General features: G+C 61.4%; 4 protein-coding genes across 9 annotated transcripts; 1 reads left to right on the plus strand and 3 right to left on the minus strand.

The window, feature by feature from the left end:
* Positions 1-123: 123 nt before the first annotated feature.
* Positions 124-3,086, minus strand: PDIA2 (protein disulfide isomerase family A member 2). The gene is made up of 11 exons (XM_040973664.1): positions 2,814-3,086; positions 2,174-2,380; positions 1,966-2,099; positions 1,753-1,890; positions 1,386-1,502; positions 1,170-1,295; positions 901-1,098; positions 704-824; positions 448-629; positions 252-350; positions 124-168 (listed from the first exon to the last, which is right to left on the minus strand). The coding sequence occupies exons 1-11, from the start codon at positions 2,998-3,000 to the stop codon at positions 124-126; spliced, it is 1,554 nt and encodes a 517-aa protein (XP_040829598.1). The 5' UTR covers positions 3,001-3,086.
* FAM234A (family with sequence similarity 234 member A) lies at positions 2,038-27,136 on the minus strand. 6 transcript variants are annotated; one of them, XM_040973662.1, is made up of 14 exons: positions 18,816-18,922; positions 18,099-18,178; positions 16,073-16,372; positions 14,420-14,536; positions 14,082-14,270; positions 13,739-13,869; positions 13,516-13,648; positions 13,290-13,419; positions 13,008-13,148; positions 12,782-12,857; positions 12,515-12,670; positions 12,154-12,256; positions 11,620-12,086; positions 2,038-2,048 (listed from the first exon to the last, which is right to left on the minus strand). In XM_040973662.1, exons 3-13 carry the CDS (start codon positions 16,335-16,337, stop codon positions 11,875-11,877), a joined length of 1,653 nt encoding a protein of 550 aa, XP_040829596.1. In that variant the 5' UTR covers positions 16,338-16,372; positions 18,099-18,178; positions 18,816-18,922; the 3' UTR covers positions 2,038-2,048; positions 11,620-11,874. The 6 variants fall into 6 exon arrangements, with proteins under 6 accessions (XP_040829596.1, XP_040829591.1, XP_040829594.1 ...); XM_040973657.1 differs by lacking the exons at positions 18,099-18,178; positions 18,816-18,922 and adding an exon at positions 27,028-27,136; XM_040973660.1 differs by lacking the exons at positions 18,099-18,178; positions 18,816-18,922 and adding an exon at positions 26,679-26,700.
* On the minus strand, positions 3,280-4,857 carry ARHGDIG (Rho GDP dissociation inhibitor gamma). Its single transcript, XM_040973666.1, has 6 exons — positions 4,785-4,857; positions 4,094-4,288; positions 3,927-4,010; positions 3,768-3,844; positions 3,617-3,680; positions 3,280-3,532 (listed from the first exon to the last, which is right to left on the minus strand). Exons 1-6 carry the CDS (start codon positions 4,855-4,857, stop codon positions 3,333-3,335), a joined length of 693 nt encoding a protein of 230 aa, XP_040829600.1. The 3' UTR covers positions 3,280-3,332.
* Positions 6,644-10,833, plus strand: RGS11 (regulator of G protein signaling 11). The gene is made up of 16 exons (XM_040973663.1): positions 6,644-6,740; positions 6,831-6,881; positions 6,952-7,058; positions 7,451-7,502; positions 7,598-7,656; positions 7,733-7,809; positions 7,908-7,989; positions 8,157-8,225; positions 8,499-8,528; positions 8,600-8,661; positions 8,736-8,849; positions 8,940-9,055; positions 9,131-9,218; positions 9,296-9,434; positions 10,100-10,182; positions 10,299-10,833. The coding sequence occupies exons 1-16, from the start codon at positions 6,644-6,646 to the stop codon at positions 10,393-10,395; spliced, it is 1,323 nt and encodes a 440-aa protein (XP_040829597.1). The 3' UTR covers positions 10,396-10,833.
* Positions 27,137-27,255: the final 119 nt, after the last annotated feature.

Consider the following 27,255-nt stretch of genomic DNA (forward strand, 5'->3'; position numbering starts at 1 on the left):
CCCTGCTTGGTGAGTGGAGCACCCTGGAGGGCATCGGCCCTGCCTCCCCCAGGAACCAGGCTGGGTCCAGGAGTCATGCCTTTATTCACACTGAGCTGTGCTGGGCGGGGCAGCAGGGCCCACCTACAGCTCTTCCTTGGGCTCCACCGTGGCATTGGCTGGCGGCTCCTGCAAAGGGCCACAGGAGCCAGCTCAGTGCTGTGTCCGAGCAACTAGGCCCAGCAGGGCGGGCCCGGGGCAAGGACACTCACTGGTGAGGGGGCCGCAGGCTCCTCTGGGGGCAACTCGCCCCCGTTGTCTAGAAACTTGGAGAAGGTCTCCACGTCGCGGTTGCTCTTGTATTCGATCATCTGAGGAGGAGGAGGGGAGGCAGGGCTTCAGGGAGTGCCCAGCCCGCCCCGCCCCATTCCCTGTGCCCACCCCCGTGGCCAGCCTGGTCCACCTTACCTTGCGACCCGGCCCTGCAGGGAAGTACATGAGGGTGGGGAAGCCGTGCACGGTGAGGCCCTCCAGCTCGTTGGATGTGGCGTCCAGCTCGGCAATGACGATGTCCTCGCGGTCCTTGTACTTCTCAGCCAGCGCCTCCCAGGCCGGGGCCATCTCCTTGCAGTGGCTGCACCAGGGGGCGTCTGGAACAGGGCCTTGGGCTCCACCTGCTGCCCCTGCCCCTGCCCGCCTGCCGCCCACCACCCCAAACACTCACAGAACTTGACAAACACGCTCTTGGCTTCATCGTACACCACCTGTTCAAAGTTCTTGCCCACGAGGGTCTTCACTGGCCGCTGGTCCCAGTCGGGGGGGACCTCCTGGCTCAGGAGGTAGGGCTGGGGAGCCAGGCAAGCTCTCACTGAGGGTCCTGAGAGCCCCCAGCCCCTGCCGCTGGGCAGTCTCTCGGGGTACCTGAACTTGGCCGTGGAGGACCGCCTCGCAGAAGGTGGTGACTGAGGCTGCGGTTATGGGCTCCCTGGCTGCGGGGGCGTGCTTCTTGTTGGTCTCCATGTTGATGAGACGCAGGGTGGGGGCCTCGTCTGCCTTGAGGCCAAAGTACTGCAGCACGTGGCCGTTGTCTGCAGCCACATCCACCACCACGAACAGCACCTGGCAACAGAGAGTCCATGCCAGCCCCCTCCATGCCTGGCCTCCCCCTCTTCCCAGCACCCCCTCAGTACCTTTCCCCGGAACGGGGGTGCAGCCTCCGTAAAGCCAGCCCGGAGTTCCCTGTGGGCGGCCAGCGTCTCATTGATAAACAGCAGCAGGTGGTTGAGGATCTTGGCAGCAAAGATCTTGGGGGACGTCTGGCGGCGGGGGAGCAGTGGTGACCTGTGACTCCCCGGGCTCCCCACACCAGGGACCGCCCCCATCAGGCACACCTGCTGCCGATGTACCTGGCTGTTGAAGTCTGTGACAAGGTGCATGCTGTGGGTGACCAGGAAGCGTGACAGGTCCCCCAGGTCCAGGCCTAGCTCCGTGTCCACCGGGAAGTCGGCTCGCCCCTCATCAAACTGGACACCAGGCAGGCAGGTCAGTGAGGTGCAGGCTAGCCCCAAGCCCAGCCCAGTCCGCTCCCCACCACAGCCCAGCCAGGCCTCCACCCAGCCCGCCCCCCACCACAGCCCAGCCCAGCCCGCCCCCACCACGGCCCAGCCCAGCCTGACCCCTACCACAGCCCAGCCCAGCCTGGCCCCTACCACGGCCCGGCCCAGCCCAGCCCAGCCTGGCCCCGGGTCTCGACCCCACCCCAGCCTGACTCACCTTCTTGAAGAGGACTACAGTGTCCGCCGTGAGGCCAAACTTTTCAAAGAGCTGCAAGCTGTCTGTAAGGCCGAAGGTCATGTCCAGGGCATCCCGGGCCAGGTCCAGGAAGGTGGCCACGTCTTCGTCCTGCAGGTCCTAAGGGGCAGACCCTGTGAGGCAGGCAGCACTAGGGGCACTGCTCCTAGTGCCGCGCCTCATGACCTCACCTACCTGGAAAAACCCGATGACCACCACATCCTGGGCGTCTATCAGTGCCCGGGCGCTCTCCTCATCCTCCAGCCGCCTGGCACTGGCTCCCACCCGCCGCCTCAGCCACTCGGCGATGCCCTTGGCCTCCCGGGGGCCTGCAATATTCAGTCCCTCTGAGCCCAGGCCTGGCCCCGGCCCCAGCCCCCTCCCTTCCTGGGCTGACCCGTACCCGTGTACTCCTCTGGGTGGGTGCGGTTCCCATCACGGAAAAACTTGAGGGTGGGGTAATCAGTCACCCCAAACTCCTCAGTCAGTTCTGGTTCTGCAGACGCATCCACCTTGGCCAGCGTGACTGCTGCCGACTCAGCTGCCAGCAGGGCAGCCGCCTTACTGTACTCTGGGGCCAGCGCCTGGCAGTGGCCACACCACGGAGCATCTAGGGGACAGGGCTGTGAGTCCCCCTGGTGCCCAGCCCCGCCCTGTGCCTGGCACGGAACAGGCACCAGGCAAGCAAGCATGTTCTGTGTACATCTCCCTCTTCCAGGGTCCCCCACTCCCAAACCGAGTCCCCTCAACATGAGACTTGGGCAGACCAGTGAGGTTTGGGGGGGGCTGGAAAGCATGTCCAGGGTGTGTGGGGCTGCTGGTGGAAGCCTGGGCTGAGTGGTTTCCATGTGGGTCAAGGTTTGGGCGAGACCCCCCCAGCTGTGTGCAGGCCTGAGGCCACCTGACCAGCAGAAATGACAGCAGCAGTGCTGCTTCCCCCCCGCAAGGTCCTATGCTTCCACCGCCTCCTCCAGCCTCCTGGGCAGGGAGCCCCACCTGTCCCTGTGGGTGACCCTGCCGCCCCACTGGGCCCATGCACTCACAGAACTCCACCAGCAGGGCCCGGTGTTCCTGTAGGGCCCTGCCCAAGCTGTGCTGGCTCAACACCAGGACCCCATCCTCCTCCGAGGGGGACTCTGCCTCGGGGGGTTCCTCCACAGGCTCCTGACCCTGACTTTGGAGCCCTGGGGTCCCCAGGAGCAGCAGCAGGAGGAGCAGCGGCGGCAGCATGGGCAAGAGTTGGCACCCCACGGCAGTGCCGGGCCTCAGGGCCACGGGGCAGATAAGGGACTGAGGGGCTAAGCAGCAGCCGCCACGTGGCACCAGCCCACTCGCAGGAAAGATAAGGCCCTGGCACCCCCACGGGAGGGAGGAGGCAGAAAGGCGACACAGAGGGCACACAGACAGGGTGACGTTTAATAGGGCTGTTTGGGGCACAGCAGTGGGCCGGGGGCTGGGTCTCAGATCAAGGGGGTGGGGAGCACTGGGGCGGGGTGGGGGTCCCTGGGCAGCCACTGGAAGAGGTGGGGAGACAGGACCGCAAGCAGGGGCGGCCTGGGGACTCAGTCCTCCCAGGCCCGGCCGATGAGGAGGCCCCACTGCCAGCACAGGTGTCTGGTCCTGTCGTCGTCGGTGACCAGCGAGCACACGATGTAGGGGCCCCGCGCCAGCAGGCCCCGCGGCACCTCCTCCTCAGCTGTCACAAACTCGTACTCCTCTGCTCGGGGGCCGTAACTGCCCACCATGCACACGGCCTTGTCCACTGCAGCAGGCCAGGAAGGCGAGGGGTCAGGGCCTGCCCCGCCCGCTCACCCGCCCGCCCGCTCGCCACAGGCCCTGTCCTCACCGCGCAGGCCATGCCGGTAGGTGTGATGGACACACTTGAGCCCGCTGACAATCTCCCTGTTGACCTGGGGGGGGTGGGCAGGGGCGATCAGGTGCTGCGGGGGGGGGGCAGGATGGGGCGGAGCCAGACGCGGTCCCCCGGGGCACCTCACCTTGAAGGTGATCTTCACCCTGTAGTTGACACCCTCTTTCAGCACAAACACCTGGTCCTTCAGCTCAGCCAGGTTTCCTGTGGGAGGAGGGGCCGTGGAGAGCTGGACTCCCGGCAGGACCGACTCTGCCAAGAGCCCCCCGCAGGGCCGAGGACACACCTGTGAGGTCCATGGTGACGGGCCCCGGGGCCTGCTCCGACAGCAGCGTCAGCCGCATCACCTGCACTTGGGGCAGGCTGGGGTCTAGGGAGAAACCAAGTCACACGGCGCCCCCACCCCACACACACCTGGACGCTGCCGCCCACGTCCAGGGCCCAAGCCCATACCCGCAACAGGCGGCAGGGGCTCCAGCAGCACCCGCTTGTACGTGGCCAGGCTGGCGTCCCCGGGGTCCAGCTGCAGGATCTCCATCAAGCTCTTCTGGCTCGGGGCCCGGTACCCCGGCACCGCCTCGTCCAGCACCTCCTCCTCTTCCTCGGACGCCGCGACCAGCTGCCCACCCTCCTTGTCAGCCAGGAGGACTGAGGGTCGGGAAGGCCGCATGAGCAGCTGCCCACCGCTGACCCCTGCATCGCAGCACCAACCTGCAGCCCCCCTCCCCCAGACCTAGACAAGCCTGACATCCCGGCCAGGGTGGCAGCAACCGAGACCCCAAACAGGAGCCGCCTTCAGGAGGCCTCCAGGGCCTGGAGCAGACTCAGCCCCCTCCCCTCTCCAGGGCCCCCTACTCCCAGCTCGCTCCCTAATGCGCAGCCCCCTCCCACCAGTCTCCAGGAGGCGGGGAGGCTCTCTCTCAGCCCCTGGCCGCTGTCTCCAGTCTCCACCCACCGGGTGAGAGGGGGCCCTGCCTCCCCGGCTTCACCAACAGGCCTGGCCCCCCTTCCCCCACCCGCCGCCAGGGCCCCCCCAGCCAGGGCCCTGCACGCGAGGCTCCCAAAGTTGCCGCAAGACGGGCTGGGGGCGGAGGGCGAAGGCTCCCAGCCCGGCCCCGAGCCCCCCGCCCACGTGGCCGCTCACCTCGGGCGCACAGCGCCAGCCGCAGCAGCTCCAGCAGCTGCGCCCCCAGCTCGCACGCGTCCAGGCCCAGCATGGTGGCGCGCGGCCCGGCCCGCCGCGGAGCCGCCGCCCGGCTCGGCGCTCAGCCCCGGCGCGACTGCGGTGAGCTCATCCCGGCCGGGAGCGCCCCCCGCGCCCAGCGCCGCGCCCGCGCCGCGCGCCCCCAGCCGCTCCGCGGACCCCGCGCAGCCCCGCAGAGACGCGCGTGTCGCCCGCCCGGCGCGGGCGCTGCCGCTGGCACCGGGCCGGCCCCGCCGCGACACAGCCGCGCCCCGCACGGAGTGCTCGGCGGCTGCCGTCACGGTCCCCCGCCCGCCCCACCCCCGCCGCCGAGCTGCTGGGGTCTCCCGGGAAGCCCTGTGCTCGGGGCCGGGTGGAGCAGGTGCGCGCCCCCCGCCGCGTCCCCAGGCGCTCATTGCCTGCCACACCCGGGGCTCGCACCCCACATCCCCGGACCTCCTTCCTCCTGAGCTGGGGACTCAAGGACCCCAGGCTGCTGGACCCCAGGACTGGCACTGCCTGCGGAATCCTGGGTGGGGGGGTCTTCTTTGTCTCTGGGCAGTGCTGACCCCACCTGGCAGGGGTCTTGACACCTCACCCTGCCACGGCCCCATCCCCCTGCTCTGGGGACACCAGGGTGAACCACACCCTGCATGGCAGCCTGGGCAGCAGCCTGGGTAGGCCCTCCCCCTTCAGGCTGATCCTGGAGTCTGGTTCCACCCCTGCTCCTGGACACCCCGGGGTGGGACAGCTTTCTGCTCAGGGGTCCTGGGGGGGCGGGGATGTATCCTGCAGATGCCCGGGAGGCGCAGCTCCTGGAACCGCTGAGGCCTGCGCCCAGAGCTGGGAGGCCTGTTGGGCACGCCCCAGTCCTCCCACCCAGACCCTCCTCCCACTGTCAAAGGTGCCTGCCTAGGCGGTTCTGGGCGCCGCAGCAGGGGCCTGAGCCATCCATTTCCAGGTGACCCCACCCAGAAGTTCCGCGGGGTGGGGTGGGGGGCATGTTTAGAGCAGAAACTAACCAGGCGTGGCCTCCACCTGGCTGCCAGCTCCCCAGGTGGCACTTGCAGCCACCTACCTCCCTCCTCACCCACCACCCCCAGCGTCCCCCATCTTCCCTGCCCTGTCCCAGGAGTCATGGTCACCCACGGTGTGAGGCACCCGGGGAAGCTACCCCATCCTGCCCTCACAACCCCGGTCACACCCCACAAACCCCGCGAACTCCTTTCCCCAGGCAAGGCCGCCCTCAAGTGCCCCTCCTGGAGCGCCTGCCCTCAGCGAGGTCAAGGCCCCGACTGCCCCGGGAGACATCTACCCAGGTCAGGTCCTGCCCCCAGCCCCTTCCCGGGCCCCAAGGCCTCCAGACATGAGGAGGAGACTCAGGGCGGCCCCGCAGCCCCGGGATTAACGCGCGGGGGCGGGGCGGTCCGGCCTGCGCCACCTGCCGCGACCATGGCCGCCTGCCTCGCGCCCCTGGGCCAGCGCGCCCGCGCGCAGAAGTCGAACCTGGACAAGGTGGGCACAGCGCACGGCCCTCCCTGCGCCCTGGGCCTGTCCCCCGGCCGGGTGTGCCCCCTCCCCTCCCTGCGCCCTGGGCCTGTCCCCCGGCCGGGTGTGCCCCCTCCCCTCCCTGCGCCCTGGGCCTGTCCCCCGGCCGGGTGTGCCCCCTCCCCTCCCTGCGCCCTGGGCCTATTCCTGGGCCTGTCCCCCGGCCGGGTGTGCCCCCTCCCCTCCCGCAGGGCCACGGGGGGGGAGGGGCCCGAGGTCGGTGGGGCGGGGCGGCGGCCAGGCTGGCCCTCATGGCAGCGCGCTCGGCATAGATGGAGCGGGTGGTCGTGAGCATGCAGGACCCGGATCAGGGCGTGAAGATGCGAAGCCAGCGGCTCCTCGTCAGTGTCATCCCTCACGCCGTGACGGGTGAGACCCTGCCCGCGGCCGGGTGGGAGGCCCGGGAAGCCTGGCCCCCACCCCACGCCACGCGGCACCACGCCAGTGTTTCCTGCGCAGGTGGCGACGTGGTGCAGTGGCTGACCCAGAAGTTCTGCATCTCGGACGAGGGTGAGGGTCTGCCCGGGCGGGCGGGGGCGGGAGGGCCGGCTGCCCCTGTTCTCACCCGTGCCCTCGGCAGAGGCGCTGCACCTGGGCATGCTGCTGGTGCAGCACGGGTATCTGTATCCGCTGCGGGACCTCCGCAGTCTGGTGCTGCGGCCGGATGATACACCCTACAGGTTCCAGGTCAGGCTGGGGCCCTGTGGGCAGCCTGAGGGTGGGGTCGTCTGGGGAGGCCTCACAACTCCTCCCTCTTGCAAAAGGCCTGGATGCAAGTGCTGTGGGGTGAAAGACTTTCCCCTTCCTGGGATCCCCACCCTGCCCACTGGTGTCTGAGTGGCTTGCCCCAAACTGCCGGAGTCTTCCTGCCTCTCCTGTCCCCCAGCTAGCCCCCAGTCACCCTCTGCCCCAGCCTGAATCCACTGCACCTGCCCAAGGCCCCAAGAGAAAAGCAGGCCTTGTTCAGGATGGGCAGTGCCCAGCCGGGGCTCCTCCCAGGGTGCCGGGCAGAAGTGGGGGTGGCAGCAGGAAGGGGAGGCCATGCCAGTGCTGCACACCATTCTCCCATGGCACGGCAGACACCCTACTTCTGGGCGAGCACTGTGTGGCCAGCTGCTGAGTTGGACTACGGTGAGAACAGGGGCTGGGCTGGCTGGGGTCTGAGGCCCAGATGCAGACCAAGGACAAGGGAACTGAGGGCAGGACCGTGCCGCATGTCCCTGCAGCCATCTACTTGACCAAGAAGCGCATCCACAAACAGGGCACTCTGGGGGATCACGAGAAGGTGAGGGCCCAGGGGCGGCAGGGGCCGGGGCGGCGCAGTTCCCTCAGAGCTGAGTGTGGTCTGGGGCCTCCCACAGGAGCACTATGACCAGCTGCGGCACAAGATCGGCCATACCTGGGACCTGGTGCTCATGCAAGCCAGGGAGCAGCTGAGGTGAACCTGGCTGGCTGGCCGGCTGGCGTGGACACCCCGGACTTGGGCTGAGGCTGGGCGGGGGTGTGGCATGCATCCAGCTCTCCCACTGCCCTCAGGGCTGCCAGGCAGCGCCGCCGAGCAGACAGGCTGGTCATCGCGTGCCAGGAGCAGACCTACTGGCTGGTAAACCGGCCCCCGGTGAGCCCCCAGCCTTAGTAAAGGTGACAGGTGCCAGTTCTGCCTCTGTGAGCTCATAGGACTAGGTCTTCCCAGAAGCCTGGACCTCAGAGGACTTGGGCGGGGAGTCCAGGGCTGAGGTCCCTGCAGGTGGCGGGAGGCACAGTCCCCACCTCTTCTTGCTGCAGCCAGGGGTCCCTCATGTGCTGGAGCAAGGTCCAGAGAGGAGCTTGTGTGCCCCCAGCCGCCTGCACATGGTGAGTGAGGTCCATCCTGCAGTGGCGTTCCCTGGAGCTCCCACTAATGCCTGCCACCTCTGTATCAGAAAAATACACTTTTGAAGATGACTGGCAATTTTGAGAATCTCTGTGGAACATTCTGGTAGCTTCCAGACTCACAGTTCCCAGAGATCTTGCAGAGGGGGATCTGAGAGTCCATCAGGGGTCCTGTGCTACATCCTGGGGACTTGGGACTCAGCTTGGGGAGGGTCCATTGGGCCAGGGTCCCTGATCGTGGCCATTCCCTTTCAGTGCAAGAGCCTGCAGTTCTACAAGTGGGAGGTAGGTGTGGTCAGTGGGCAGGGTCAGGGGCCCAGGCTGACCAGGCCCTGACTCACAGGCCCCTGTCCTAGATCGAGTACGCCAGGAGGGCGCTGGGCAGGAGCCGGCTCAAGTCCTCCGACTGCCTTGAGGCGTGAGTGGGGTGAGGGGTGGCAGCGGACCCAGGCCTTGTTTCCGCGGGGTACCAGCCTTGCCATCCTTGCCCAGGTACCTCAAGTTCAGCGGTCAGCGTGGGTCCCACGACCCCATTCTGTCCGGATGCCTGCCCAGCAACCCCTGGGTCACAGATGACGAGGCCTATTGGGCTGTGAATGCGCCCACGTGAGCCAGCGCAGGGCTGCGGGTGGGCAGGGCCGTGGGCAGGCCCGCCCGGGGTGAGGGGCAGCTGCAGACCGCCTTCCTCGCCTCCAGGGTGCCCACGCCGACGCGCCTTCGTGTGGAGCGCTGGGCCTTCAGCTTCCGCGAGCTCCTGGACGACCCTGTGGGCCGGGCGCACTTCCTGGACTTCCTGGAGAAAGAGTTCAGTGGTGAGCAGACCCCCCTCCCCTGCTGCCCTCTGCTCGAGGGACCGAGGGACCGCTGACGCAGTGTCCGGCCTCCAGCCGAGAACCTCAGCTTTTGGGAAGCCTGTGAGGAGCTGCGTTACGGAGGGCAGGCCCAGATCCCCGCCCTGGTGGACACCGTGTATCAGTGAGTATGAGGGGCTGGGCGGGGGTGGCGGACTGGCCAGCCCGCTTGCACCTGCCGCGCCTCCCCGCCTCCCCCAGGCAGTTCCTGGCCCCCGGGGCTGCCCACTGGGTCAACATCGACAGCCGCACGATGGAGCGCACGCTGGCGGGCCTGAGCCAGCCACACCGCTACGTGCTGGACGACGCGCAGCTGCACATCTACACGCTCATGAAGAAGGTGGGCGCGCACAGCAGGTGGTGCTGTGCTGCTGTGCAGGGAGACCTGAGCAGAGGGCCTCCCCAGACAGCCACGCTGGCCAGGCTGAAGCTGAGGGCAGCTCTCCCACGTGGGCTGTGGGCCCGAGTCCCACATCTGGTGGTGTGCTTTTGCCAGGATCTCCGCATGGTGTTTGCACCCCGCTGCATGCCGGGATGTGGGTCTGTGAACGATGTGACAGGGCAGGGGGAATCAGCTTGTTTGTTTCACACACAAAGCAGTGCAACAGAGGGCCTGAGGTGTGTGGTCACTCTGGGTGCCCACGGCAGCCAGGGGACCTCCCACACCCATCCTCCACTCCCAGACGATGGAAAGTAGCTATGGTCACCATCCTCCAGTGAGCTTCCTGCTGACCCACTCCGGGACAGGCAGGTGCTTCCCCAGCCCCATTAGCAAGGAGCTGAGTTGGAACCGGAGGCAGAACTAGAATCCACTCAGGGAGCCAGCATCGCTTGTGGCTGCCTAACCTACAGGGCTGCAGCTGGCCCCAGTGACATGCTATCCATGTCCTCTCTTTGGGGCAATGCCCTGCTCTCCTCCATGCTCTAGCCCTCCCTCGGGCCTCCCAGGGTAGGACTGACTAGGGCCAGCTGGGAGGGGTCAAGGGCCAATGCCCCCTTTTGCAGGACTCCTACCCGAGGTTCCTAAAGTCGGACCTGTACAAGGGCCTGCTGGCCGAGGCTACGGTCCCTGCAGAGACCAAGAGGCGGTGAGCCCAGGCTGTCGCTTGCTGGCTGAGGCTGGCAGGTCCCCAGGGCGTGGGTGAGGCTCTGTGGCGAGGGCAGGGAACCCCAGTGCTAGCTTTCAGCTGCTTCTCACCCACAGGGTGTTCCTGTTCCTGCGGAAGCCGTGGCACCCCAGCCCCCGCCCCACATTCCTTCCCGTTCTGGGGGAGCCCACGGCTGGCCACCAGGAGGCCTAGCAGACCAGTCAGCTCCCAGCCCCTGGTTGCCCCATACCCTCCTCAGCCCAGGGTTCCTGCAGCTGCTGATCACCTGCTGCCCTGTGCCCGCTCACTGTGCAGCCCTCCAAAGCAAGCCTGGCTCAGGATGGAGGGCTCTGACAACAAGGCTGGGCGAGACTGGAGGCCCCCTGGAACCGCCTGCATCCTGGTGTTCTCCAGGGCAGCACTGGGCTCCAGACGTCTCCCAGAAGTCCCTTCTAGCAGTTAACCCCTGGAAGGTCCCAATCAGCCCATCAGGTCCAGGAGTGGGCACAACCCTGCCCTATGGGACTCCTGGGAGCCCCCATTCTATGGAGGCCACCCTGGGCTTAGTGTTTTTGGGGTACAAGCTGTGGCTCATGAGTAATTGCGCTGGGGGGGTCTCCCTGACATAGGGTGAATGCACAGCTGGTTCCTCCAGGCAATAAAGGATGGCGGGCACAGCTTGGGGTGTGCACACATGGTGGCTGGTATGAGCATACTGGGGGGCGCAGGTATGAATGAGCCTCCAGGCAAGGTTCCCAGTGTGTGGGCTGACCATGAAGTGACCCAGCCCTCCCAGGCTCTACCTGGATCCCAGGAGGCAGGGGCTGTGGGGGTGGAAGGACAGCTGTGCTGGAATGAGGGGTGAGCCTGCTGTGGAATGTGGCTGCCTGAGGCAGGGACTTCTGCCTTGCTGATCCTGGGTGGCCGACAATGGGCTGCAGGCTGACCTCACCCACGGTGGGAAGGCCATCTGTTGGGGTGAGACTGCTGCTGCTTTGCAGGGCAGCCTAGAGCTCAGCAGCCCATGGGGACCCAGGGCAGCGTGGCCACTCATGGAGCCCAGCTTCTGTCCACACACATCTGGGAGCATCTTCCCTGCAGCTGTCCCCCACCTCTGCTTCTGTCACTCCTCAGAACCACTGACTGACACAGCTCACATCTGACCAGGTGCAGGGTCACACAGTGCAAATGGTTTATTTGGTTCTCCTGGGATGGAGGGTGCTGCGAGGCAGCTCTGCTATGTGCTCAGGGTGCTGAGCCGCCAGGGGCAGCAAGGCACAGAGGTGAGTGGGGTTGCAGACACCAGGGTAGGCAGGAGAGAAGGGGTAGAAGCATTCACAGGCCAAGGTGGGCGTGGGGATACACACAGCTGCAGTGTGGCCCACCATATCAGAAACCTCAGCAACTCCAGCTGGCAGTAGCCCCAGGCCGGAGCACCCAGTGCTGCAGCTGCATTTGGTTGGCTCCCCTGAGGCTGGTGTGGGGAGACACGGGAGCACAGGTCCTGGGCACTTGGCGAGGCACAGCTGGCAGGCAAACTCTGTCCAGTGGACCCAGGAGACACGAGGGAGGCGGAAGGGACACCTGGAGGAGGACCCTGAAAGCCCTGACTCCCTGCTGGACATAGCAGGAAGGGCTGGCCAGTGGTTGCCCCCCCCCCCCGTCCTGCCCCCAGCTTCCAGTGATCTCCACCTAAGTGTCACTCCGATAGCGCAGCTGGGAGAAGCGGTCTCTGATGGCCTGGTCACTCTCCGGGCCCCCCTTGCCCAGGTGGACTACTCTGCTGCCCGGCACGAGGTCGCGCACCTTGTGCTTGGTCACAGACACCAGCCCGGGCATGTCGGAGCTGGCAGGGCCCGTCAGGAGGATGTAGGCGGCATGGCGGCTCGGCTCGAACAGGAGTACTGTGGGGACACAGCCGTCAGTGGGCAGCAGTGTGCCAGCGGGGGCCTGGCTCAGGACCTCACTCACCATCTGCAATGACGATGTTGGCAGACACGTTGGCCAGCTCCAGCAGCACGTGTGGCAGCGTCGGGTGGAACATATACAGACTGTGCCAGTTGGCCTCGGGCTCCTGTGACAAGAGCCAGCCTCACATACGGCCTCATGGTCCAAGGAGGCTGCTAGTAGAGCGGTGCTGCCCCAACAGGCTGCCCCACAGTACTGGCTCCAAGCTCCTTACCCCAGCCAGGCTGTCCCCCTCCCCATCTCAGGCCCATCAGCCTCCAGGGAGGCCCTGACGGGGCATTCAGCAGCCCCCAGGTGCATCCAGGCAGATTCAGCCCGGCACTGGCTCCCAGCTCGGGTGCCCTGAGTGCAGCCTCGGCCATACCGTCTCGTTGGTGCTGGTTAGTTCATGCAGGCCCCAGAAGAAGAAGGCAGAGCGGTGGTCTGCGGTGGGAAGAGTGGTGGATGGTGGACCCTGTGGCAGGCCGGGGAGGGCCTGGCTCCACAAGGTGTTTCCAGAGCTGAGGTCCAGGAGGAGGATCTACGGATGGAGGGGAAGGGGGTACTGACGGGGGCCCATCTCGTGAAGACAGCCCCAACCCCTGAAGACGCCATTCTGCCCGAAGAGGGTGGCAGGAGAAGGCACAGCCACCTGTCTGTCAAGGCCGGTTCCGTTCTCAATGACCACGGCCAAGGCATCTGGTTTGTAGTGGCCGAGGACAGGTTTTCTGAAAGGAGGAGGGGAGAGCTCACAGGGGTGTCTAGAGACCAAGGGGGAAGAGGCACTTGGACACCCAGAGTGGGCAGCACCCAGGATGAGTGCCAGGCCTCATCCCCACGGCCCAGGAAACCTGGCTACACCCAGGGCTGCCTAGTACCTCAGGACCTGGGCCACGCCCAGGGTCCACCTGGGTGTGAGCTCCTGACCGTCCAGCAGCATGCAGGCCTCAGAGCCCACGAGCAGCAAGTCCTGGCCGCCTTTCCCTGGCACGTTCATCAGGTGGTGCACAGCCCCGGAGCTGTGGGGTGAGAGGGGAAGAGTAGTGGGCAGGTCTTGGCTGACCCCAACACCCCTCAGGCTCCCACGGCCGAGCTGCCCGCTCCTGTGGTCCAGCTCAGCCTGCACAGACGCCAGCAGCCCGCCTGGGTGCCGCACCCACCTGTGTAGATCCAGCTTGTGGCCGGTGGAGCTGAGCTTCCTCTCCCACAGGGGGTCCGTCTGCAGGGGGCCCTCCTCCCCAGTCACCTGCTTGTACAGACCCTTCATGGAGCAGCCGCAGAGGGAATCTGCTGTCCAACACACAAGATACCCATGCCATTGGTCCCAGGCAGCTATGCCCTCTCCCTCCTCAGTGCTGCTTCAGGGACCTGAGGTAGGCCACTTACCACAGGGGAGGAGAATGTAGTGTGCGCCCGTTCTGGTGACATGAAGCAGGGGGCTGCTGTGCCCGGCGACACCCAGGCTAACTCCACGGCCAATCTGGTGCCCGGTGCTGCCTGAGTAGAGGTAACCCTGCACCTGCAGTGACAGGGTAGCAGGCAGTGAGGGGGCCCAGGGGAAGTGTCAGGCCAGGCCTTGGGAGGGGCTGGCAGGGGCACTCCTCCGCACCTCCATTCCCTCCCTGGTGAGGAGAAGCAGGTCTGGGGCTCCATCGCCATTGACGTCTGGCACATGCAGCAGAGGTCGCAGGATGGACGTGTTGCTGCCAAAACCACTGGGGTGGCTCCACCGGGTCTTGCCTGCAAGCAGGTAGAGTGCGGGATCCAGGCTTCCTGTGCTGCCTCTGGCTGAAGCCCCGTTGCAGGTATGTCCCACACCCAGCACGCCCAGTGTGAGTGCTCACAGCCAGCAGCCCCGCAGGCCAGTGTCAGCCCCTCCCGAGTCCTCCTTGCCAACACCGACCCCCTGAGCAGCCGGTGGCGCCACCCCTGGGAGGGGATAGCTGACCCACCTGTGAACACATCCACGGCAATGAAAGATCTGGGCCTGCCCACAAGGACACAGGTGGGTGCCACCTCGGCATCTGTCAACTGGGGCACGGCACAGTCTGCGAGGGCCACGTCGGGGGCCACGGGCTTCTCCCACAGCACGCTGCCATTGGCCCCCGACACCGCAGCCACAAAAGCACAGGGGGAGGAGCCTGGGAATGAGATGGATGCCGGCTGGGCAGCCTGAGCGATGGCTTCAACCCCTGCCTGGGCTGGGGCTGGCCTCCGAGACCCTCCCCACCCCCGGGAGAGTGACGTAATGTATCCCGGAGCCCAGTAACCCTGAGAGCACTGCAATTACCTTCCTCAGTGCAGGAGTGGTTAACAGCGTCGCTAGCGCTGGTGGTTTTATAAAGAAAGAGGATGTCCTGTATCCTGTCCCCGTTAATGTCTTCGAGGGCCAGGAAATCATAGGTGACTGGAAGAGACAACCAGGCACAGTACATCCTGGGCTGCACCAATGCTGGACCACTTGGCAGCCACGGGCAGTCCGGAGCACGCAGGTAGAGACCACCCAGCAGCCACAAGCCATCCTGGGCCACACAGGCAGAGACCACCGGGCAGCCACAGCCAGGATTAGGCACCCTGCTGTCGCGAAGGATGGGGTGCAGGGTCACAAGGGGGCATTCGCAACAGCCCCCATCCAGGAAGATATTGTCTTGGCATTCCTTGGGGCCCTCTCAGGGCATGCCCACACCCCACACTCTAAAGGAATTGCTTCCTTTCATCAAGGGCCTCCCGCCACACACCCAGAGATTAAGGCCAACCCTTGGCTGCAGGTCACATACAAGTTGAGTTTTGGACTTTGATCTCTGTTGACTTGTACTCGCTTCGACAGCACATATACTAAAACTGGAATGATCTCTGTTGACTGAGGGGCTAGTACTGTGAAACTGAGAACAGGGGGAAAATCTTTGTACCACTGAATGTACTGATGCCAAAAGCAAGCCAACAAAAGAAAAGGCAGGAGCCTGGCGGTGTGGCCTAGCGGCTGAAGTCCTCGCCAGGATCCCATATGGGCGCCGGTTCTAATCCCAGCAGCTCCACTTCCCATCCAGCTCCCTGCCTGTGTCCTGGGAAAGCTGTCGAGGATGGCCCAAAGCCTTGGGACCCTGCACCCGCATGGGAGACCCAGAAGAGGCTCCTGGCTTTGGAAGGGCTCAGCTCTGGCCGTTGGGGCCACTTGGGGAATGAAACATCGGACGGAAGATCTTCCTCTCTCTCCTTACTGTATCTCTGCCTTTCCAATAAAAAATAAATAAATCTTTTTTTTTTTTTAAAGAAGATTTATTTATTTCTTGGAAAGGCAGAGATACAGAGGAGGAAAGAGAGGAAGATCTTCCGTCCGATGATTCACTCCCCAAGTGGCCCCAACAGCCGACGCTATGCTGGTCCAAAGCCAGGATCCAGGAACCTCTTCCGGGTCTCCCATGTGGATGCAGGGTCCCAAAGCTTTGGGCCATCCTCAACTGCTTTCCCAGGCCATAGGCAGGGAGCTGGATGGGAAGTGGAGCTGCTGGGATTAGAACCGGGCCCATATGGGATCCCAGAGCATTCAAGTCAGGGACTTTAGCCGCTAGGCCACGCCGCCGGGCCCAAGAAAATAAATAAATTAAAAAAAAAAAAAAAAAAGGCACAAGACAGGGTGGGTGTGCTTTTCTAGATGGCCACAGGGCCAGTGGCTCTGCGGGCATTGTGGCAGGAGGGGACACAATGTGTGGGACATTTGCAGGCTTCTCAACAGCCTCGGCTACAACTGCCACCCCAGTTCTGTTTCACTGGAGGCTGTCTGTTTTAGGGATGTGATCAGATCACTTGATTCATTTCACCCTCATTCTTTCTGTGGGGGTGGGGTGCTGAGCTCCCAGATGCTCAGGAGGACTTCACCAAAGGCTGCTCAGGCCAACAAGGGCAGCCCGAGTCACTCCCAGGATGGACAGCCTCAGACACTCACCTGCTGCATTGTAGTCAAGTCTCCACATCCTCTTGGACATAGGTCGGTCAGGACAGGGGATGATGAACGAGACCACAAATACCACAAAGAGGCAGAGGAAGAGTGAGAGGAAAAACGCCACCGCTCGGCACCGTGAGAGCCGGGACTGAGCAGGCGAGCGCTGCAGGCGGTCTTCAGCTTTAACTGGGTTTCCCGGACTCTGTTTTGACTTTCTGTCTTCGCTCTTCAAGGGGTGGCTCTCAGCTTCTAAGTCCTTGTTGTCCATAGTCACGTGCACATCCCAGGGCCTATTCCTGGTCACTGTGTTAATAAGCCAAATATATGGGGCATAATGGGATAAGCGGCCACCTTTAATGCTGCACCGTTTCAAGTCTGGCTGCTCTACTTCCGAGCCAAGTCCCTGCTAACTGCCTGGGAACACAGAGGATGGCCCGAGTGCTTGGGACTCTGCAGCCATCAGGAAGACCTGGAAGAAGCTCCTAGCTGCTGGCTTCAGCACAGCCTAGCCCTCCCTCCGAGCAGTCATTTGGAGGATAAACCAGCATGTAGAAAATTTTCCCTCTCTCTCTCTGTATGTGTCTGCCCTACCTTTCAAATACATAAAATAAATCTTTTGTTTTTTTAAGTTTTGTTTATTTTTACTGAAAAGTCAGATACACATAGAGGAGGAAGGACAGAGAGGAAGATCTTCTGTCTGATGATTCACTCCTCAAGTGGCCACAACAACCGTAGCTACACCAATCCAAAACCAGGAGCCAGGAGCCTCTTCCAGGTCTCCCACACAGGTGGAGGGTCCCAAAGTTTTGGGCCGTCCTCCACTGATTTCTCAGGCAACAAGCAGGGAGCTGCATGGGAAATGGGGCTGCCAGAATATGAACTGGTGCCCATATGGGATCCTGGCATGTGCAAGGTGAGGACTCTGGCCACTACTGCACTGGGTCCAATAAATAATACAAAACCCAACAGCATTAGGACATCAAAGCCACCAGAGCAGAAAGCCCCGCCCACCCAGTTCTGCTCCTTTCCCGCTTAGGAGTTTGGGTGCACCCTAACCACGCACCACCAGCAAACAACATCCAGGGTGCTGCTTGACAGATTGTGCTATGGAACATGGACTTGGGGAACCAGCTTCAGGAACTGGAGCCTCCCACCCTGCCTGCCTCCCCTGGGGAGTCGTAGTGTGGGGCAGAGTTGCGAGGCCCAACAAACCTACACAGGACACGGAACCAAGCCTGGTGCTGCTTGCCTTCCCCACAGTGGAAAAGGTGGCCCCGGTGAGAACTTGCTCCTGCAGGCACTGTGCGGGGGGTGGGGGGACCGCCTGCGGTACGTGGGCAGGAAGGTGGGTTGTGTGGTCACAGTCACAGCTTATCACTTGGGAAGGGAAGTCATGTGACTGCAGGCCACTGCTCCTCATCTGAGCAGGGGAAGGACGCTGACAGCACTGCCTTACTAAGAGCTGCTCAAAGCGCCAACAGCAGCAGTCAACAGGGTCCAAGCCAGCAGGAGCTAATTCCAACCATGGTGTCAAGGAAGGTGGGCACAGCGTCAGGTGATGGGGCACGAACAGCGTGTCTCTGCCCACCCACTCCCCTCCTGGCTGGGTCCCACACACGACGGGGGGAAATATGCTGGGGCTGGGAAGCCACAGGCCACGTATGACAGGCGCCTGGGCCACGTAAGCCAGCATGTCAGTCCCACCTTGTTTCTGGCTATGAGAAACAGATTTCTGCTTGTGAAAGGTATGGTGCTCTCATTTCCTTTTCCTGTTTGCTTGTTTTAAGATTCGCTTACTTGAACAGCAGTTACAAGAGAGGAAGAACATGGAGTAAAGATCTTCCAATCCCTGGTCATGCCCTGGTGGCTACGATGGAGCCCATACCCCTAAGCCATTCTCTGCTACTTTCCCAGGGGCATTAAGCAGAGAGCTGGATCAGAAGTGAGCAGCTGAGACCTGAACCAGGGCTAGGCTGTGGGATGGAGGGGGTCCTAGGTGATGGCTCAGCCCACCACACCACAATGCTACCATCCAAAACAACAGGACGCAGCCTGAGGGGACGGCGGGGTCCCACAGGGATCACGGGATAGGGCAGGGACACACCTGCCCTAGTGGGGGGGAGGGGGAGACAGAGGAAGACAGATCTAAATGCTGGCTTAAACACTGTGCTCTCTGACCTTCACTATCTTCCTGTAACTGTTTTTAAAAATAGTTCTTACTAGAAAACGTTGATATAGCTACCAGAATGGCTTTAATTCAAAGAGCAAAAACTGACAGTGTGGGTAGGGAAGTCACAGCTCTCCCGGAGCACAGCAGGGGACTCCTCCCGGGGGACAGAGTTGCCAGCATCACCCAGCCATGCAACCCCAAGAATAAAAAGCTAGCAAACGAAGGCTTGTGGCTGGTGTGCTGCCCACTGAAAGCCACCCAAGTGGCACAGCCGGGGACAGGAGGCAGGTGGTGGGGAGGGCTGGGCGCTCTTGCTGTACCCTCCCGGGAATCAGGAATGGGAGTAGTCAGGGCAGGGCTCATCAAGCCTGGCATGTTACCTGGGCTTGGCCAGGTGTGGCAGCAGGACCAGGGGAAAAGCCACCAGCAACCTGGGCACGACTGTCTGTGAGGAACTGGGCCAGCAAATGCAGCCTCCAATTCCGGGCGGACACAGGGGCACAGGGACACTGCCCGCCTGAACAGGACGCCACCTCACCCTCACTCTGGGAAATTGGGTGCATTTCCCAGACCCACCTGGTCACCAGCAGCACTGGAGCATGGGTCTCTGTGTCTGACTTCCTGAGCTGTCCTCTGTCGACTCTGGTGAGGGGTGGTGGTGTTGGCAGCCACCGGCAAGGTGCGTCTCAGGAGCAGCCTGTAGGTGCAGAGGCTCTCAGCCCAGCTTGCCCAGCCCTCAGGCCACGCCCCAGGCAGGGACCCGCCTCCCGGGGCAGGAGCAGGGCAGGCCGGGACAAAGCCGGATCAGAGTTGGGAATGAGCCGGGACAGCAAAGCACAGGGAGGGGGCAGCGCGCTTGTCCCTTGCATCAAGTCTGCTCCAGGCCTCCGTGCCAGACTTCTTCAAGCTCAGGGAGTGCACACGCTCCCCTCATGAGCTTCGGCCCGGAAGGCGGCGACCCCTCCAAACACTCCCTCCACAGGCTGACTTCTCCATTGGTACACCTCACACCTGTCCACCGACCTCCATTTTTTTTTTTTAACGATTTACTTATTGATTCCACAGGCAGAGTGATGGGAAGGCAGAGACAGCTTCCATCTGCCAGCTCACTCCCCAGGTAGCTGGAACAGGCTAAGCCAGGAGCCCACCTGAGTCTCCAGGGCACCAAGGGTCTTGCTGCCTGCCCAGTGGATCTGAAGCAGAGCAGCTAGAGCTCAAAGCAGCACTGCGACAGGGATGCTGGGCAGTGAGTGGTGCAGACTGGCAGCTGTACTGCCCTGCCCGGTGGTTCTGAACAGGACTAGAAAAGGTAGGTTATGCAAGTGGCCTCTGACCAGTGAGGGGGAAAAGAACTCAGATCACATGGGACATCTGGTTAGGAAGAGAGGGCTGGGACAGTGCTACAGCCACACACAGCCCCCTACGGAGCGCAGAGGGCTGGGACAGGGCTACAGCCACACACAGCCCCCTACGGAGCGCAGAGGCAGAGGGGGAAGCTGCTAATGTCCCATGAGGTGGGCAACAGAGCCTTCCACAGGCAGGCAAGTTCCACTCGGGAGGCAGGTGCCCAAACCACTCCACAGCCATGGTATCCTGGGGCTCCTGCGTCCTGCAGTGACCACAGGCAAGCAGAAGTGAATGTGGTCAGGCGAGTTTCACCTGCCCGCCCAATGGCCAACCTCCCTCAGCATCCCTGAAAACCTCTGCCATGGGCCCGGTGCAGTAGCCTGGTGCCTAAACTTCTTGCTTTGCATGTACCAGGATCCATATGGGTGCCAGTTCTGATCCTGACAGCGCCGCTTGCCACCCAGCTCCCTGCCTGTGGCCTGGGAAAGCAGTCAAGGACAGCTCAAAGCCTTGAGACCCTGCATCCATGTGGGAGACCTGGAAGAGGCTCCTGGCTTCGGATTGGCGCAGGTCAGGCTGTTGCAGCCACTTGGGGAGTGAACCAGCAGAAAGGATCTTCCTCTCTCTCCTCTTCTCTGTATATCTGACTTTGCAATAAACAATTCACTCTCCCAATGGCTGCAATAGCTGGGGCTGGGACAAGCTGGTGGCAGGGTCCCAAGCACCTGGTCATCCTCTGCTCCTTTCCCATGTGCATTAGCAGGGAGCTGGTTGGGAAGTGGAGCCACCAGGACTTGCAGCACAGGTGGTGGTTTATTCTCTGTGCCACGGGGCCCGGCGGTGTGGCCTAGCAGTTAAAGTCCTCTCCTTGAACGCGCCAGGATCCTATATGGGCGCTGGTTCTAATCCCAGCAGCTCCACTTCCCATCCAGCTCCCTGCTTGTGGCCTGGGAAAGGAGTTGAGGATGGCCCAAAGCCTTGGGGCCCTGCACCTGCATGGGAGACTCGGAAGAAGCTCTGGGCTCCTGGCTTCGGATGGGCGCAACTCCAGCCATTGAAGCCACTTGGGGAGTGAACCAGCAAATGGCAGATCTTCCTCTCTGTATATCTGACTTTCCAATTAAAATAAATTTAAAAATCTTAAAAAAAAAAAAAAGGCAGACAGGGAGGGAGGAAGGCAGTTAGCTAGGAAGGAAGGGAGGAAGACAGAGAGGGAGGGAGGGAGGGAGGAAGCCAGCCGGCTTGCAGCAGATGGGCTAAACTGCCTTTGTCATGATAGGTGACATGACAGTTCTGGGTCCTGAACTATCAAAGATTTCATAAAGTCGGACTTAATGCACAGAGAATGCACATTAAGGCTGGCGGAGGGACCAGCACCATGGCATAGCTGGTAGAACTGCTGCCTGCAGCGCCAGTATCCCATGTGAGTGCCGGTTCAAGCCCTGGCTGCTGCACTTCCAAAAACAACAGGAATGGCTCTAGTGCTTGGGCTCCTGCAGCCGTGAAAGACACCTGGACAGAGCCCGACTGCATCGCCCAGCTCTGCCCACTGTGGACAATTGGGCAATGAACTAACAGATGGGAAAATCTTTCTTCCCATCTCTCTTTGCAACTCTCCTTTCAAATAAAAAGGAAGAGAACAGTTAGTGAAACCCAAAGGCATGGGGTTCCTGTTCCAGATCTGTCTTCCATGTTCACGGCCTGACCTCAGCTCTGTCCCAACTGCCCCACCATAGGCACCAAGGACGGCTCAGTACTACTGCTGGTGGTCTAGGATTAACTTACAATGGACAATTCTTTACCAAACACAGGTCCTTTAGCAGGGCCAGACAGAGGCCAGCGAGGCAAAGAGCAGTCCCAGGCAGGGCCCCGCAGCAGCTACCTGCGCTCTCCATCTCCCACCCCCCAGCCCTGACTGCCCCACCTTCGCAGGGCTCCTGGCCTCAGGCCTCGACTACGAACAGCACACACAGAAGACCACTGTCCAAGCAGGGTCCCTTTAGCCCACCAGATGGGTGCTTCTCCTGACAACACCCCTCCAGGCCGCAGGGCTTGCCTTGTAAGGACTGGGACCCATGCGGGCAATGCCGCTTTTGAACGCAGGCAAAGCTCACCACAGGGGAGGGTGGGGGGACACTGACACCCCTGAACACGCAGCAAGCCACGGGTTTAGCCTGGTGCGTGAGGCCCACCACCCACACTGGCCCCAGGGCCCTGCCTTGCAGTGGGAGAGCTGGGCTCCACAGGGCTCTGAGCACTGCACAACACTGTCCTCTGACACGTGTCCTTGGGCCTTCCGGAGCAAGCCCAGCCCACCTTCTCAGGCTCTTCATCCATGCTGCCTGCGCCCCAGGGCCCTCAAAGGAAGGACGGGAGGTTCAAAACATCAGACTCTGACCCCAACAGTTCCCCCCAAAATAAGGTAGTTCTGAGGACTCCAGGTTTCTTTGGTTCAAATTACAACCACTGCTAAACTCTACTCAAAGAGAAGGCAGGAGAGACAGGAAAGGTATTTTGCCTTTGCACCTGTAACGGGCATCTGCAAACCACAGACTTAGCACCAACTTCCTTGGCATCCCATGGTGGCATGAGCAAGCCCACGTCCTGCCAGGCTCTGCAGAACCATTAAGCGTGGAAGGCTCCTGGAGTCCCAGCTCGGGTACAGCATGCCTCTCTCAGCCGACAAGAGGCTACATGGAATCAGCATGTCACGACCAAGGTGACAGAGATTAAAGGAAGGCACAATCTGTATCTGTGTACATGCTGAAAGAGATGAACCCTGTCAGAGTGGGCATCAGACACTGGATCCTCCTCGCCTGCATCCGGTCTTATTCTGCTACTTTCCGCCAGCCAGGGTCCAGGGACAGAGCCTGGGAATTCACTCACAGGAGGTTCTCCCCATCTAAAATGATGGTTATCAAGTCCATTTCTTGACTTTAATGCCAAGCAAAACGAGAAAAAAACAAAACATGAGGGTAACAATGTGACTTAAATACAAACTAGCATGGACACATAATGCCCAGGGGGACTAGTTCCCTAGCCAGGACATTATTGGTGTCTGCGCAACACCAAGGCCCTGGGCTGCCCCACCTGCTCTGAGGGCAATACACAGGGACAGTGAAAGCTTCACCCGGTGGAGCAGCTGAGAGCTGCAGGATCACAAAACCCCCTGAGCTGCAGACAGGAAAAGAACCATGTCTCTCAGAGCAACACACCAAGCCAGTGGGCAGAGATGAGGCTGGCTCCAGAGGAGGATGAGGCCACCATGTTCCCTGCTGCCCGGCCGACTTCCTGCTAACGCACACTCTGAGCAGGTGGCAGGAGACCAAGCACCCAGGCCGTTAGCAGGGAGCTGGACCAGAAATGGAGCAGCCCCTGATGACGTATGTGTTGACTCTGGACTCCTTTGATCAGGCAAGAATTATCCAGAACAGAGGGTCCTTGCTGTATAGCCCCTGAATTTGTCCCTTCATCTGTGGACTGCCTGGGGATCACCTTTGGTCACCAGCCAGGACAATGATTTGAAGAGCAAGCGACACACATGTTGGACACTTCGCATGCTTGTCAGCTTCAAACTTCAGAGCTGTTCCCTTCCAGCCCACACCAGGGAGCTCAGTACCTTTCATTCCAGTATTTAGTGCACTTTTCTCCCCTGTTGTATGGGACAGTTAAGGCCAAGTGGGCATCTGCAGAGTCCCTGGGGCCAAGCCAACAGTGTATATTCAATAAGAACAGGTGATGCACAGGTGGAGTTTCACGGAGCGTTGTCTCCAGGCAAAACAGGCCCAATACAGTAACGCTCCTGAGCCCTCAGGTCCTCCACAATTCCCTAGCCATCTTCCCGCAGGTGTGCCCACTGTCTGCTCCATGGGGACGAGCCCGACCACAGTCAGGAGTGGTGTGCAGCACCCGTGAGGTCCTTCCACTGAGCAAAACAGACATCAGACAATGACAGTCAGTGTGGAGCTGTTTACAGCCAACAGCTACGCCTTCCCGTCCCCGAGAACAAGCCCAAGAGAAAGAACAAGCACGTAATTATTCCTCCTGAGAACAAACATTAAGGTCATGGATCCCTGCCAAAGGCGAGAGAAGCCCAGCACGTGTTCCCCAGCCCTTCACGACTCCTTCCTTCTGTAACTGAAACATGTCTTTAATTCTGTTTACTTTTCTTTTTTGAAAGTCCAAGTGACAGATCTCCTATCCACTGCTTCACGCTCTAAATGCCAGCCACAGATGCAGCCAGCCATGCCTAGGCAGGAAAGAAGCTACCCTGGGACTTACACCCAGGCACCCCAAGTAGCATTCTAACTGCTCTGCTGAGGTGCCAGCCCCACAAAACATTCAGAGTAATTGAGGATGGGTCACAATATCTCCTGAAGTGAGGCTGTGGCTGGATAGCTAAATGCACTGCAGACAGGAAGCAACTCCTCCTATTTCTGGTTTTCCAAAAACTACAGGCAGTCAGCTTTCTTCATGGATTAAGGTTGGCATTCTCATGGAGAGGTCTCCACACCTTACATTAAGCAGGCTGTGGGACAGAAAGGAGTGTGACTCTGTGAGAGAAGTTAGACTGGGCAGTAGGCAGTTAGGGTATTCTGGGTCCCCAAGTCATTTTTCCTCAAATATAAGAGTATTTTCCCTACCATGTCTTGGATTCACCAGAGCAAGGGACAAGGGTGATATTAGCATATCAATTCCCCACCTGAAGCATCAGCCATTATCTCCGGCCATTGTGTAGGAGGGCCTCAGGCTGATCTCCTTATCACTGAAAAGAGGACTGGAGGCCAGGAATGTCCCAAGGCCAGGAATGCCCAATGTCTGCCACCTGTCTGGTCTTTTGCCCCAAAGCCAGATACCAGGGGGACCAGGAATTTCCTTCTGTCCTTGAAGAGCCCCTTTGAAGCAAACCTTTAAAAAGACCCACCATTAATACTGGTCTCTTTTTTTCCTCCACTTTCTCCTGCCACTATGGCAGGGGGGAAGGGTCCTTTCTATCTCAGAGCCCCCTCCTGTCACTAGGACGGGAGTCCCCTTTCTCAACTTTTTAAATAAATCTTGCTTTAAAACTAAACTGTGTCCGCATGAAAATTCTTCTTTCCTGCAAGACAAGAATTGAGGTTGCTGCCATATTCCGGGTCAAAAACCCTATAACAACTCCAGCCTGATCCCTTTGGACCAACCCAAAGACTGGGTGGGCCTCGGTCTCCATCCTTCCATCTAAAGAATCTATCACCTGAACGGGCAGACCAGAGAAGCACCTGCTGCCTAGTGCCAACAGGTATCTGTGTTATCCCCAGGGTAGATTCAGGACTTGCTCTCAGTATCTCCTTCTGGTATTTAAGTCAGGAGCCAGCCTTTTGCTTTAAGGTCCTGACAACCTAAGTTCCACAAGGGGTTTGCAAAGCTAGAGCCGGATAAGAACCCCCTGTTGGACAAGAAGCTCACCTGCCAAACATGTGAAAGGCAGGCGGATGGCTCATAGCACCCATGACAAGCAGGGTGTTATCCACAGGGACAGAGAGTCACCCATGTTGTATCTTGGGCTCACTCCCCAAATAATTCTAAAGGACTGGGCTGGGACAGAACAAAGCTCAGAGTGGGTCTCAACCTGGCTCTCCCTTTGTGAGTGCAGAGGCATCTACTGCTTTCCCAGGGTCATAAACAGAGAGCTGGATAGAAAGGAGGACAACTGGGACTCAAAGTGGTACCCACATGGGATGCTGGTGCTGCAGGCAGTGGCATTAGCCACTAAGCCAGAATGTAGGCCGCCTCTCCTCCCGTACAGCCCCACTGACACAGGACCCACTCTTCTGCTCATTTACTTTCTTGAAGGAGTTGTATATTAATGCATTCTCTAACCACTTGCTTTGAAACTTACAGCTTGCAGATGCAGTGGATGGTGTATGGAGCTGGGGTCCGGACACCGTGGGGAACAGCCATGTCACTCACTGAAATACAGCTTCACTCTGGGTTCCTGCTTCCCACACGGTAGGCCTGCACGGAGCTCCTGTCTTTAGCCCAGCCCAGCCCTGACTGCTGCAGCCACTGGGGTGTGAACCAACAGACACAAGCTCTCTGTCATTCTGCTTCTCATAAACCAATAAATAGATCTAGATGTGGGGCCCCTACGGGCATCCGCGCCACTCACTTCCCCTCCAGGAACAGTGGATGTGCTGGTCTGATGGAACACCCCCCGCCCAGAGCCTGACCTTGGGGAAGGCTCCTTTCCCAGGCTTGCTGACTAAGACAAACAGCAGGACCAGGCACAATGTCCAGACTCCAGATGCTTGGGCACTCTTTCCAACAGGTATGTTAACGGCTATGGTGCTCTGCATGCCTCCCTTCAGAAGGCAGAATCCCAGTGGCGGGGTGATGTGATTGGGATCCGACACTTGTGGTCCCACCCCAGCAGCCTCTCCTCACTGCCTGGCTCCTTCCCCATGACCAGGTCCTCCTGGAGTGGTGGTCACCCCGAGGCTGGGTCGAGATGCATCCTCACCCAGCAGGGGCCAGGGGGCTGAGGTCACTGCTTTCCTTCCAGCCTCCACAGAAGGGGGGCGCCCGCTGCCCTGGGCACCAGAAAGCCACAGCCGCCCAGCCAACCACAAGCATTCCTGAGCACCCACAGGGAGAGGCGCCCAGCATGCTGAGACATCAGTCTGCCAAGGACTGTGCTCCCCACCTCCCAGCCCCTGGCCTCTGCCCTGGTGGACAACTCAGAGGTGCTCCCAGCCCTGACCTGGGGACAGCCCGGAGGCGCTCGCGACGCTGATCTGGGGACAGCCCTACCCAGGGGATGGACAGCGGTGCTCTGCTTGCAGCCCTGACCCGGGGACAGCCCGCGTGCTCGCAGCCCTGACCCGGGGACACTTCCGTCTCGGACGATGGGGCAGCCTCTGAACCCTAACCCTCCGCACACCTGTCCACCTGACGCAGACAATCCTCGGGCGCTCAGCGCGCGCCCTGGCCACCTGCCGCGGAGTCAGCACATCTCCCGCCCCGAGAGCCTCCCGCGCTCGAACCCAAGGCCAGGCGGCCGGGAGCCCCACGGCGCCCGCGCTCCCTCCGCGCCGCGCACTCGACGACACTCACCTGCGCCGCGCTGTCCGCCGGGGCCGCAGGCGCTCCGGGCCCCGCCCCCGCGTCACTTCCGGCCGGCCGGGCGCGAACGGCCGGAAGCGCTCCTGCCCCGGCCCCGCCTTGTTGCCTAGCAACGGGCCCGCGCCCCCCGCCCTCTCCTGGCGGAGGCCAGAGTGGGCACAACATGCATCGGGTGGCCATGGCCATTTAAGGTGATAAATGAGGGTAGCCCCAGAGAACGCCAGCTGGACAAACCCAGGATCTACGACACGAGTCTCTGGGTTCAGGTGCACACGCGGTGTGTGCTGCAATGGAGACTGGCGTGAGCTCGCGGAGGGCTCGGGTGAAGCACAGCACCGGCCTAAGCGGCTACCCCACAAAGCTCACCTGGGTCGCCTTGGGAGCCCACACCTTGCAGGTCTGAGGAACCCCAGGAGGCACCGGGTTGCTCTTCTTGGTCCCATTTCATTTACTAAACAGACTCCGGTTCCCCCAGGGGCGGAGTCGGGACTCCGGCTCCGCCCCCTGGCCGGCCCGTGCCCCCGGGAGCCACGCCCCAGTCCGCGGGGGACTACATTTCCCGACAGGA

The sequence above is a fragment of the Ochotona curzoniae genome, unplaced genomic scaffold (assembly GCF_017591425.1).
Source record: "Ochotona curzoniae isolate NIBS_2020 unplaced genomic scaffold, NIBS_Ocur_1.0 contig_2321, whole genome shotgun sequence".
Taxonomy (NCBI): Eukaryota; Metazoa; Chordata; class Mammalia; order Lagomorpha; family Ochotonidae; genus Ochotona; species Ochotona curzoniae.